The following is a 12,739-nucleotide window of genomic DNA, read 5'->3' as shown; positions in this document are numbered from 1 at the left end:
CCTAGGTCTACCTGCTTAAGCTAATTGCCTGACAATTACACAGTGATTTGTTTCAACTTTTATTATTTTTGTTTAGGTCTACATTCAATTTTTATTTTGTTACACCTAGACTAAATGTTTCGTAACTCGATTTTTTTATCTTTAATGTTATCGAATCATTACGATGGATACAAAGTCAGGAGCCTTGTTTAAGCAGTAGTTTTCTGGGCATAACACGTATAACTAGCAGCGCATAGTTGTTAGGAGAAAAAAAAACGAATTTTAGAGTAAGTGATTCCTTAAGGATCATCATGACTAAACGATATTCAGAGGACAGTGTTTTTTGATTGTTTTAGTTCTTTTGTGTCTATCAGCGTGCAACCTTTTTCTTCGTTTGTTTTTATGTCTCTGGTTTATGTTTTTAATTAATCTATTTTTGTTTGGTATTACTACGCAAATATCGTTCACATGAAATTAAGTACCAGTCCACGTGAAATTCATACACTGCCAGTGGTAAAGTGATTTATGTTTTTGAAAACCCACCGAACAAACAATGATTTTTTCGGTCTATTTATGCTATATTTGTACATAATGATATTAAGTATTTCTGTTTTCAGATCTGCACTTTTTAGAAAATCATAATTTATCTCCCACTAAAATTAACTAAATCAAACCAAATCAACTCTACGATAACTCTTGCTGAAAGCCATTTTCATGCACATTCAATACAATTTTATTGTCAAAACCGCAACAACCAATGAAAAACGAAGGCTGATTATGTGATCAGCAACTTTTTCTGAACAAGAAATGAAAGTGAAATCGATGGGTTTTTGATATGCATGAATTACTTCCAGTCTGATTTTTTATGAAGATTGCAATTTAATATGAATCAAGTTTCGTATGCAATTATACTCAAACTTTATGCAACATGGAATTGTAATATTCGTGTGAAATTAACTTGTAAAAGAAGGCTCGATTCACATAACTAGGTTTATTTGCTCGACTCGGGTAGAAGTAATCTGATGTTCACATGAAAATCATGTGAATTAGTTTGCTTGTGTTTACTACTAGCCAGTTTTATTCAAGTCTGAGAGTTATTCGAAATAGTATATCGTATTAGTCACAATACATGGCTTAATATATCTACAATATGTCGACCAAAATATTTAGTCATGTCTAGACTAGGTTTGCTAAATCACAGCATCATGAAATTTCAAGGAAAATGTTTATATTCAAATGCGGGAATGTCAAAAAAAAAATATTCTAAACTTAAAGAGTTACAATAAAACTTTGTTTTGTTTAGTTACTTCAGAGCTCGAATCCAAAAAAAAGTATTCTAATATCAAAAAATTCGATGGATGTACCTTCAAATCTTCTTATGCTTATGGTTTCAATGTTTGTTTAATTGTTGTTGGGGTTGTTAATTCAATTCCACATCCACAACTACATTTTCGTTTTGTTGTTGACTATTTTCTGTTTTGGAAAATGTGGCAATCGACTTTTGAGACTCTGGTGTTGTTGCTCTTGTACTAACAAGCATAATTATCCCTCCTATCATTTCAAATATTGATGCAACTATAGACTGGCCAAATCCATAGTCTAACCGGCTGTAAATGTACTCATTGCTAGGGTACTTATCAAACCAATTGGCACCAAAAACTATACAGCCAATCAAGTACAATATTCCTACAAAAACAAAGAATAAAATAATGCTTTTGCTAGCAATATTTAAAAAAATGATCGAACAATCATGCAAATTTAACTATATATTAACAAAAAAAGACCTTTCCGTCTTTAGCATGCTTAACATACACTTCCGAGAGGAACTCGTCTAACCTCGCGACCGGAAGGATAATAATATGTCACGCATGCTCGTCGATTACCCTACAGTTAAGGTGTAATACCACTATTTCGGAAACCAGTCGCCTGCACATACAAGAAAGTAGTTCGTAATGACAAGAAGTAGTCCCAATATTGCATCCTATCATTCTTCTTGTTTAGTAGATGTATACAAACTTACAAGTATGTCATCTGAAAGCTAAATAAATCAGCAATATCTTAAAAACTTCATTTTATTTATTCAGTGTAGGGTAAAACAATTCTGAACAAAAACTCTAGGCCTCTTGATATGGCTAAATTTCAAAACGAAAGTAGTGATTTCTGCACCTGTCTACTTTCACTACTGTACTTTCTTAATGGTATCTTGGTATTTTTATGAGAGTTAATGTAGAGGGTGACCATCATAATGATACCCCTTCAGCACCATCTGTATTGATGTAAAAAAATATTGAGGCTTATAAAAAGCTATATTTAACATATAAAGTAGTGAAGACCAGAATTAGTGGTATGACACCTTAACAGGAAAGGGTCCATTGATACCTGTAACTATGCTGATCACCCCAGCAATGAGAGAGGCCTCTTTGTTCTCGCGACATTTTCTGGTCCAGATGTACATAACAACAATGCCAAATGATATGAAAGTCCCGGAAAAACCCAAAACAACCAAGGCTTGTGTTGCTGCCATCCATGCTGAAATAATAATAAAAATACATTCATTAAAACAATTATATATGTCCACACAGTCTAACCAGGACGCATATTTCAAAGCTCTTTCGTACGTTAAAATGCAGTAAAGGATAAAATAAAATATATTTAACACCTTCCGTATTATCGGAATAGTATTCAAACAAATCATATAGCTTGGTGCCAGTATTCTAGTACGAGGACTGATTTGCTATCAGCAAATAGAACGAAAGTCTATGTCATTGGGTTTACAAATCTTTCTGGATTTGTCATAGAAGGGGCTCCGACTCTAAAAAGTCAGTGATTGTCTTATACGAAATCAATTTGTGTTATAAAAGAGAGGCCATCCTGGTATGTTTCATTGTAAACAATTATATATGTCCACACAGTCTTACCAGGACGCATATTTTAAAGCTCTTTCGTACGTTAAAATGCAGTAAAGGATTAAAATAAAATATATTTAACAGCTTCCGTATTACGGGAATAGTACTCAAACAAATCATATAGCTTGGTGCCAGTATTCTAGTACGAGGACTGATTTGTTATCAGCAAATAGAACGAAAGTCTATGTCATTGGGTTTACAAATCTTTCTGGATTTGTCATAGAAGGGGCTCAGACTCTAAAAAGTCAGTGATTGTCTTATACGAAATCAATTTGTGTTATAAAAGGGAGGCCATCCTGGTATGTTTCATTGTGTATACACTCAAAACAAACTCTTGACTTGTTTTATAGAGGAGTGTTTTAAACATTATCACCCTTTTACTGTGTCATTAACAATATTCTTTAATATTGTTCCTCTCAATTATCTAACTTTTAGTAAACTCGGGAAGATACAGGAATCGAAAAACGGGAGGCCGCGCCATCTGACCCAAGAGTGGGCGCACACGTTTACGCTTCAGTGATTTTATTTCAATTCAATCAATTTTTTTCCCGAAAAAATACGCAAGGAATGCACGCTGGTGCGCGAAAATCCAACAGCGTCAAAACCCTCCAGCCGAGTGTTTGTTTTGAAAATCATCTACAACTTGCTGAATATGTTCTAGGTGAAACATAAACAGAAAAATGATCGATGCGCTATCGAGGCGAAGGGCATACACAAGGTACAACCAGCTAGACTGAAATCCAAAATCGGTCTCGTTAAAGCTTGGCGACTTTTATGCGAGGACGAATTACAAAAAAAGTAAACAAATACAAAAAAAAAAACAAAACAAAACAAAACAAAACAAATAAATTAAAAAATAAACAACTACACACAAACAAAAAAAAACAAAAAACAAAAACAAAACAAAACAAAAACAACAAAAGCAACAGTATATAAGCGAGAATCTTTTACTCAATGCGATCTATCAAGCTGAAATAAAGTACCAAATCTCAAGTCATTCACTGATCGGTTGTCGAGCTGTATGCAGCGACACCATATAGTTGCAACTCCAACACATTCACGGCAAAGAAAAACAAGAAATCGATGAATAACTGATTAGACAGTCATTGTTACCCATGTTACAACCTTGTTACAATCTTTGCAGAAATAATTTAAACATACACCATCGTCCTGCCTTTTTATCTACCCCCCTACTACCACATAAAAATCACATCCTTTTTAACTGTTTTCGCCATTGATATTCTCACCAGTTGCGGTGCCAATAAGGCTAGATGAGCAAGCCTTTATCAAATCGTCATCAGCATCATCGCTACAGATTGACCACAATCGATAAAACGTTGAGCCATATAAACTTTTCCAATCCTGGCGTTTACCCCAACTTCCTGCTGTAACGGAAATACTCGAGAAGAATGCTGCTAAGAGATATATCACAAAAGCCACCTTGACTAGTTTGTTTGAAGAAACGAAATCATCCTTTAACGTCATTATTTTAATTCTGAAATGAAATATAAGATGATAAAGATAAAAAATATGCCGATGTACTTTTCTATAATGGCTAACTTTGAATCTATTTTCTTTGTATTAAGACAAAATGGATTGAAAACAGTTACCTATACAAAAGTTTTCCACATATATATCCATGATAGAAGCATGTATGAAACAAATATAGTTATTTAAGGCACCGAACAGTGTTTTACTAAAACAAAAGGGGGGCTGGGATTATTTTGAACAAAAATAAAATTACTTCAAATTTGAGGATTTTTTTTCTCATTTATAACTCAACAAAAAATCCCAGGCCCCCTCGAGAAGAAAATGGTCTGTGTCTTAGCAACACTCAATTTAACATGCAGGAAAAGTATAGATGCCAATAAGATCTGGCACTGACGTGTATCGTACAGTTCACAGTCATGAAAGAGTAATCAAGGGAACCAAGATTTTAGTGGAAATCAAAAGAATGTAATCCAGGGACAAAGACCAAATTTGGAAAACAGACCAACACGACAAAGAACATAAAAATAACTAAAATAACGCATACAAAGTAAAAAAAGTAAATGAGCAACTCTTGCTCCACTTAAAAGTGGGAACATGGACCAGGTACACCGATAGGGTAAGCATCCTCTGCTTTTCTAGAAACACCCCTCGAGTTGCTCTTAAAAAGTCAAGTCCGGTCAAGGTAGGTAAAGCTGCTGCATTAAAATGACAATAGCTGCAGAACCAGATATATTCAAAAGTGGTAAAAAATTGGTGTTCAAGACTGTAATCTGCTCACTTTTGTCCAAATGTTAGATACAATTAACAAAATTTACAAAAAGGGGGTCCAACGCCACTGGGTGACGATAATGATAAAGACTATCAAATCGCTTAAATATCAACAGTTTATACTATTATCTCTATGACTTCCTAACGTATTCAAAAACAAGAGACAATGGGATGTCAGTTACGTTTGTTTAAAGTTTCGTATTTACTTTTAAAGCATCAGGAAATCAGACCAACTTGTTTAAAAGGTTTTGATTATACCTCTACACGATGTCGAAAAAAGAAATAATAAACGTCCTTGGCGCCAATCCCACAACTACAGTATTGGTCTCGTGTTAAATATGTTTCACTAGTTTTGAAATTTAGTAGTTGTAAAATAGGTTGTAATTGTCAGATTCAAGATTTAAATAAAATAAATGTTCGAATCATCATTTATGAAAAATGCAGCGACGGGCCCATGCGGTCCGGAGTCGGATTTTTCCTTTTGTTGTACAACTTTTTAAAGTTTGTCACAGCATAGCTCACATTTTCCGTTGATATTCGTATATTATTTTCTTGTCGTTAGCGCATTTTTTTGTCTATATATGATCATTTTTTTATTTACTTTCTTAATTCTATAGAAATTAAATTATAAAAAGGTCCATTAAAAACATACATAAATAAAAAATTAAACTCAATAAAAAAACTGAAAAGACAGTAACATACCTGTTTCTTTTGATGAATAAAACAAAACCACATGGAGAAAAAAAAATGATAACTTTTTCAGTAACACTTAAGATGATTTCGATTATGTCTTTCCTTCTCGCTACACCTGCTTCATAAAACAAAGAAGAGAAAGGGTTTAAATAAACTTTCCAGAAACACTTAATTTGCGTTCAATTGTGTCTTTCCGTGGCAAACGATTTCCTTTTCCTTTTGTTGTAGCAGTCTTTCCCATTTACTTCGTCAATACATTTCTACTTATAATACTAACTAATCGGCGAATAATGTTTGGAAACAAACGCTGGTCATGCCCTTTGATATTTGTAGTGGTGCATAGGAGCAGATCCAGAAAAAAACGAAAATTAAGGGGGTTCCAGTATATTATTTGCTCATTGTTTGCCAGGTTTAGCGAAATGTCCAACAAAGATTGGTGAGGGTTCCGACATATAAACTTAAACATGTACAAAACAATTATCAAACAACGGCACTCTTCCTCCATTGTCAACATTATCAAACAACGGCACTCTTCCTCCATTGTCAACATTTATACCATATATACCGCAGTTTACTAAGTATATCTAATTCTTCTTCTTCTCTTTTTCAAGTTCTTCCCTCGATTAATTTGCTTTCTCTCTTGGTTTTTTCTTATTCTTTCAATATTTTAAATAAATAGATTTAGACAAACACCTTTGAATCCGAATAATGTATTTAAAATATTTGCATTAGGAAGTGGGAAATGTTCTATCTAGCTCCTGTGACATTTATTTTTGTTTCGTCTGAAAGCAGCCCGGGCGGGATTCACAAAAGGGTAATTCCATTATAATGAACAATCGAAAAGCTATATTTTGAAGAAATAAAGGCGTTTTAATTTTAAGATGTAAATTTTGATAAGTGTCGTATAATGAGGTAAACTATTTTTCGCCTTTATTCTTTTTAGCAATTAAGGAAACTATGTCCAGATTGAGAATTTTGTCTTGTATTTTTTTAGTAGAAAATACACCTACATAATAATAGGGGATACAATAACATTATTGCACCAATGTACAGATACAATCCCTCCTATTAAATAGCACCACAGTATTTTTACTGATTCATTGACGTTTTAACTTATTTGAAGGCCCACGAAGTTTAAGACCACCATATGTTTACTTTAGGTTGTTTAACTCATTCAACGATCACTTAAAAGATTAATCAAGGGAACCAAGGTTATAGCGGAAATCAAAAGAATGTAATCCAGGGACAAAGACCAGACTGGGAAAACGGACAAACACAACTAAGAACATAAAGCACATTGTGTTCTATGGATGAGTAAAAGCTGAAATCTGTGAATCCGAGAAAAATCTCATCCATGTGGAATTTATATGAAAATATTTATAAAGCAACAATTAAATTATAGTTGATCTATGTGTGTCTAAGTCAATTTAAAACAGGAAAAACTTCATAAGTTTTAGAACCATGAAAGCAATTTAAATTTCATAGGAACAAATCAGTTTTCGTGGTGCAGATGGATATACCGTAACGATCCACGAGTTCATGATTACGAACACAAACTTATGTAGTGATGACTTCATTCTTGCTGCAACCAAACCTTGCAAAGCCACCCCCCTCAAAAGAAAATGATCGCCTTTGGGTTTTTTGTTGTTGTTATCATAGTTTTGTTTCTTATGTTCATTTTGTGGACTTTTGTCATTGTTCTGTAAGCACCAAAAAAAAAAAACAAAAAACAAAAAACAAAAAACAAAAAAAAAAACAAAAAAAAAACGAAGCGTCAGCAGTTGGAAGATCCAGATACGTCAAAATTCAAAAACATGTCATAAACGGGAAAACATGAAACAGAGACGATCTACATACACAATGTAGCGAACAGCATGAAAAAGATTACACATGAAAAAAAAATCTGAAGTACGTGAAACAAGACGTCACGCAAAAAACTAAAGTAATAGTAACTGTTTGAAATCCCATAAAAAACAAGATTGCACCAGATGCTTTGGAAGGGTAAGCATGTCCAGCGGCATCCACCATATTGGATGTGAGTATCATCAGGCAATAATCTAGCAGCAATAATGCAACTATGCGACACGTGGCGTAATCATTCATTTTTAACCAAGTATAGGAGAGAACTTGGAAATAAAGGACACATAATCGAAATTGACAAAATTAGATTAAGGTTAGAAAAAATCACCATAAAACAATGATGCTTTTATGGGCTGTATCATTCTCTTTGTACTAGTACTAGCTTACGTAATGGGACGCGGAACATTTGATCTTGTGTGAGGTCATGGAATAATTTAAAAAAAATATTTTGTGAATACAAATCTTATGAAATCAAATATTCAAGATGCTAAAATTATTGACTGAGATATTTTGGGTATCTCTTATAACTCCTAGCTTTTATATAGGTCAAAGTAAACAAAGCATATAAAAGGCATATAAATATATTATTGAATCACAAATTTCTTGATATAAAAATTTGAATATTCATTGATAACAACTTCGCCGGTCGTTCTAAGATCGTAGAAGGAAAAATTCAGAAGCCCCACCGGAAATCAAAATATGGCAGCGTATAAAGTGAATTTTAATTAATTCTTCCCTATTTGATTTCATATCTCTCATGTAGAGTTATGTTGATATTTCAGAATACATGTACTTGTTTCGAAATTTTATAAGTTCTGTTGCTGAACATTAAATATTTCGAGAAAACAAAACCTTGGCAAAAATCCCTCTGTAAGAAAATCTAAAAGCGAAATATCCCGTTTTTTATTACACGACTGCAACACATTTGCGGTCGTATAATGTTATGGCGCAGTCGTCTGGTGACACTTCGCTACTGTGCGATTATTTCATTTGTGGTTTACGAAGTGTTCTGAAATTTTGATATGATTTTACTAATTACTAACGGAAGATTCCTACTAAATCTAGACTTTCTGGCCTCTACCGTTTTAGAAAAAGATGCCGAAAAGTGTAAAAATATGTGTTTTATTAGAACCCATGTAGAATGGTTTTTTGTCGATTTTAATTATTCTTATTTTATTGTGTACCTTATTTAATTCGGGTAAACACTTGTACAGCAAAATTGATGTGTTTTAGACCGTTTTCAAGTTCAAAGATCAAAGTTGGGGAACGCCCAAAAGATTTAACTTTTTAAAAAGTTTTAGTCCGAATTTTTTATTTCATCGGATTCCTCATTGGATTCTTGGATCCCTGCCTGCATCAGTTTTCAGATATCTTTTACGGTTTTTTTGTTATAAGGGTTCAAAGGGACCACACCCGAAAAAAATTTATTGTTTTTGGTCCGATTTCAATTTTTTTTTTCATAAACATATTTTAGCAATATTTGTACAGCTCATAATAGCTTATAGCTAAAATAATTGTAAAAGATAATTAGGACGATAATGAAATACGTTGATTTTACAATATTTCATTAACGAATGATCGAGCACAAGTCTACACATTTCAAAATACTTAATTTGATGCAGGCACGCTGATCCCGATTTAACCAGGAGATCATGCCATATGAACCAGCAGCAGGAGTGCGTACAGAGGGGAGGAGACGTTCTTTTTCCTATTTTCTTTTCAATATTTCTTTCATCATTTTATGATCCTGCCGGTGTACCTGGTACTTGCACCTAGTTTTTAGTGGAATCCGAGTTTCTCATTTACTTTTGTTACTTTGTATGTATTATTTTGATTATTTTATGTTTTTGTTGTGTGTGTCTGTTTTCCATGTCTAGTCTTTGTCCCTGGATTACATTTTTTTGATTTCCGGTAGAATCTTGGTTTTCATGATTACTCTTCATCAGATTAGCTCAAATCGTATTTTTTTTATTACATCCACAGTCTTGTTAATTTAATCTAATACCGTGGATACGTGGATAACTTTTCAATATTTTTTATTGTTTTTAAAATTGGTACTTAAAAGAGTTTTAACGTCGCAAAACAGAATGTTGCTCGGAAAAGTAAAATGCGCCTTGTGACATTTTTGTTAGACACGGTTTTAGTATATTATGTATAATTCATTTGTCAAGCCAAAGAAAAAATGAAACGATAAAATGAAAGAGGAGGATCGATACATTTTTAAGTATATGAAGTAATCGCCTCAACACCATTTGCCTTTTTGAACAATTCGTTTGAATTTCGCATGGTGTACGCGTGAATAAATGAAATATGCAAATTTTAGATGTGACATTTTTGTTAGACACAGGTAAAATCTGCGCTTAGATACATGTTCAACCAAGTACCATTATTTCTAGAATATACTATCAGTTCCATATATACATGTAAAATTCAAAATTTAATAGTTATTGGTTCACTCAAAGCTAACGTAAAAAACTCTAACTAAAGACAGGGTAGCGCGTAACGGGTACAAAATGTCGGGAAAAAGACAACGTGACGTCACAGGATACATGCGTATTTATCTACTATTAGACAAATAATTCAATTTTTAAATTAAACGTGATATTTTGAATATTTATACAGTCCTTAAGGTGTGAATATACTTAGGTAAAAATACTAATAGTTGTTATATTTTTACAACCGTTAGCAAGAGTAGCCAATGATCAACGTCGAAAAGATAGATTTGTGACATAATTGAAATGCGGACAAAAAGGCTTTTAATAAACAGACTGATCGAATATATTGTATAAAATTTCATTGGGGGCATGTAATAAAATTGACCATTTATTACATACCCCTAATGTTATTTAGTTAATATAAGTCCCGATTCAAAAACGCTGTTCGCATAACTTTTTAAAAAATTGTCTGACGTTTTTTTCTTCAAATCTGTTTCTTTCCATTTTTGCTATGTCCACATCAAAGTGGGGACATTTGTGATATTGTAGTACGCTTTGATCTTATCATTACATCATGAAAAATATGACGTCATCTGCAGCAGAAACTGCTCTTTCCAGAAAAGTTGTTTTATCAAAATATGCCAAGAAACAACTTAGATATATTGGTGAAATGGGAAGCAATTATTTCTTAATGTTACCCGTCCACATATGAAAATGGCCGTTCTTGTGACCGAATAGTGGTTTCTCTCCACCATTAATGGCATCTTTCAAAGATTTATGATTGTAATCCTAAAACAAAACTATTTTCGAACATTTTAATATCTATATTGCCTTTGATTACCCCACATTCTTATGGCAACATTTACGTTTTCGTAACCAGCTCCAGTTCAGTCAAATATGACACCAACAACGTACGCAACGTCAGTCTAGTGATTTGTTTCAAATTTTATTTTTGTTTAGGTCTACATGCAAACTGTTATTTTGTTACACCTAGACTAAATATTTTGTAACTAACGTTTGTTTTTACTGGTATCGTTATCGAATCGTTACAATGTATAAACAAGTCATGGGCCCTGTTCAAGCAGTTGTTTACTGGGCATTACACGTATTACTAGCAACGCATAGTAAGGAGAAAAAAAAACGAATTTTAGAGTAAGTGATCCCTCATGGATCATCATAACTAAACGCTATTCAGAGGACAGTGTTTTTTCGTTTGTTTTAGTTCTTTTGTGTCTATCAGCGTGCAACAGTTTTCTTCGTTTGTTGATTGTCGTAGAAAATTATAGCAGTGATAGGACCTACACTGCTACCACTCTCTCCAAAGAAGAGATCGTGGAAAACCATAAATCTGTGCTATCGTCTTTTGGTCTCTCTACCAAGGACGATGATTGTGATTTACCGTCTATGTACTGGATTCCTAAACTTCACAAGAATCCATACAAACAAGTTTCATAGCTGGATCTGCAAAATGTACCACCAAACCTCTTTCAAAACTTTTAACTTCTATACTCACAACTGTCAAAGAGGGTCCACAGTCCTACCACAACATTTGTTACTCCCGTAGTGGTATTAATTCAATGTGGATCCTGAAAAATTCGAAAGATCTTTTGGAGACAATCAGTTCAAGACTATTATCTGAATATAATAGCATTAAAACCTATGATTTTTCAACACTGTATACTTCTATTCTCCATACTCAGTTAAAATTTCGACTTAAAAACATTATACATCGTTGTTTTTCCAAAAAAATGGTACACCTAGATACAAATATATAGTTCTTGGTAGAGATTCCTCATACTTTGTAAGAAATAATTCCAAATCATCTTCCAAATATACAAAGGAAGATGTTTACAAAATGCTGGAATTTTTAATCGACAACATATTTGTCCAGTGTGGTGGACGTGTTTTTCAACAAACGGTCGGCATTCCAATGGGAACAAATTGTGCTCCTTTACTTGCTGACCTATTCCTTCACTCTTATGAGGCTGACTTTATAGCTGATCTGATCAGAAAGAAAGAATATCGTTTGGCTAGATCCTTCAATCTCAGTTTCCGCTATATAGATGACGTATTATCTTTAAACAATCCTAATTTCGGGGATTTGATACATCGCATCTACCCAAAAGAACTTGAGATAAAGGATACTACAGACACTGTGAAGTCAGCCTCATATCTTGACCTACACTTAGAAATCGATGGTAAAGGAAAACTATTGACCAAACTTTACGACAAACGTGATGACTTTTCATTCAGAATTGTTAACTTTCCTTTCATCTGTGGCAACATCCCTTCGGCTCCTGCGTATGGAGTGTTCATATCACAACTCATACGTTATGCCAGAGCTTGCCGAAACTACGCAGACTTTTTGTATCGCGCTAGAACCCTAACAAATAGGCTTCTGGAACAGGGTTATGTTGCTACAAGATTGAAGTCATCACTACAGAAGTTTTATGGTCGTCATCATGAACTCGTGGATCGTTATGGTGTATCCATCAGCACCATGAAAACTGATGTATTCAACGGGTCATAGTTTTCCTTTCCTCGTTTGACTAGCCCGGACTTGACTTTTTATGAGCAACTCGGTGGGTGTTTCTAGAAAAGCAGAGG

The 12,739-nt window shown here is 33.6% G+C and overlaps 1 protein-coding gene across 1 annotated transcript; it reads right to left on the bottom strand.

Annotated features, from left to right (window-relative positions):
* Positions 1–955: 955 nt before the first annotated feature.
* LOC148625639 (uncharacterized) lies at positions 956–6,012 on the bottom strand. The gene is made up of 4 exons (XM_088569283.1): positions 5,847–6,012; positions 4,133–4,380; positions 2,359–2,508; positions 956–1,665 (listed from the first exon to the last, which is right to left on the bottom strand). Exons 2-4 carry the CDS (start codon positions 4,368–4,370, stop codon positions 1,400–1,402), a joined length of 654 nt encoding a protein of 217 aa, XP_088425409.1. The 5' UTR covers positions 4,371–4,380; positions 5,847–6,012; the 3' UTR covers positions 956–1,399.
* Positions 6,013–12,739: the final 6,727 nt, after the last annotated feature.

The sequence above is a fragment of the Perna viridis genome, chromosome 2 (genome assembly GCF_037379345.1).
Source record: "Perna viridis isolate PV_CMFRI_1.1 ecotype Kerala chromosome 2, ASM3737934v1, whole genome shotgun sequence".
NCBI classification, from domain to species: Eukaryota; Metazoa; Mollusca; class Bivalvia; order Mytilida; family Mytilidae; genus Perna; species Perna viridis.
Note: the sequence above shows the minus strand (reverse complement) of the source record. Positions and strands in the feature narration are given on the sequence as shown.

What these genes read in the sequence shown, in the direction of transcription:
- LOC148625639 (XM_088569283.1), bottom strand. Translation starts at nt 4,370, where the DNA reads ATGACGTTAAAGGATGATTTCGTTTCTTCAAACAAACTAGTCAAGGTG. An exon ending in CCTTATTGGCACCGCAACTG is followed by an intron (nt 2,509 to 4,132) that starts GTGAGAATATCA and finishes TTATTATTTCAG; the next exon opens with CATGGATGGCAGCAACACAA. An exon ending in GGTGATCAGCATAGTTACAG is followed by an intron (nt 1,666 to 2,358) that starts GTATCAATGGAC and finishes TTGTTTTTGTAG; the next exon opens with GAATATTGTACTTGATTGGC.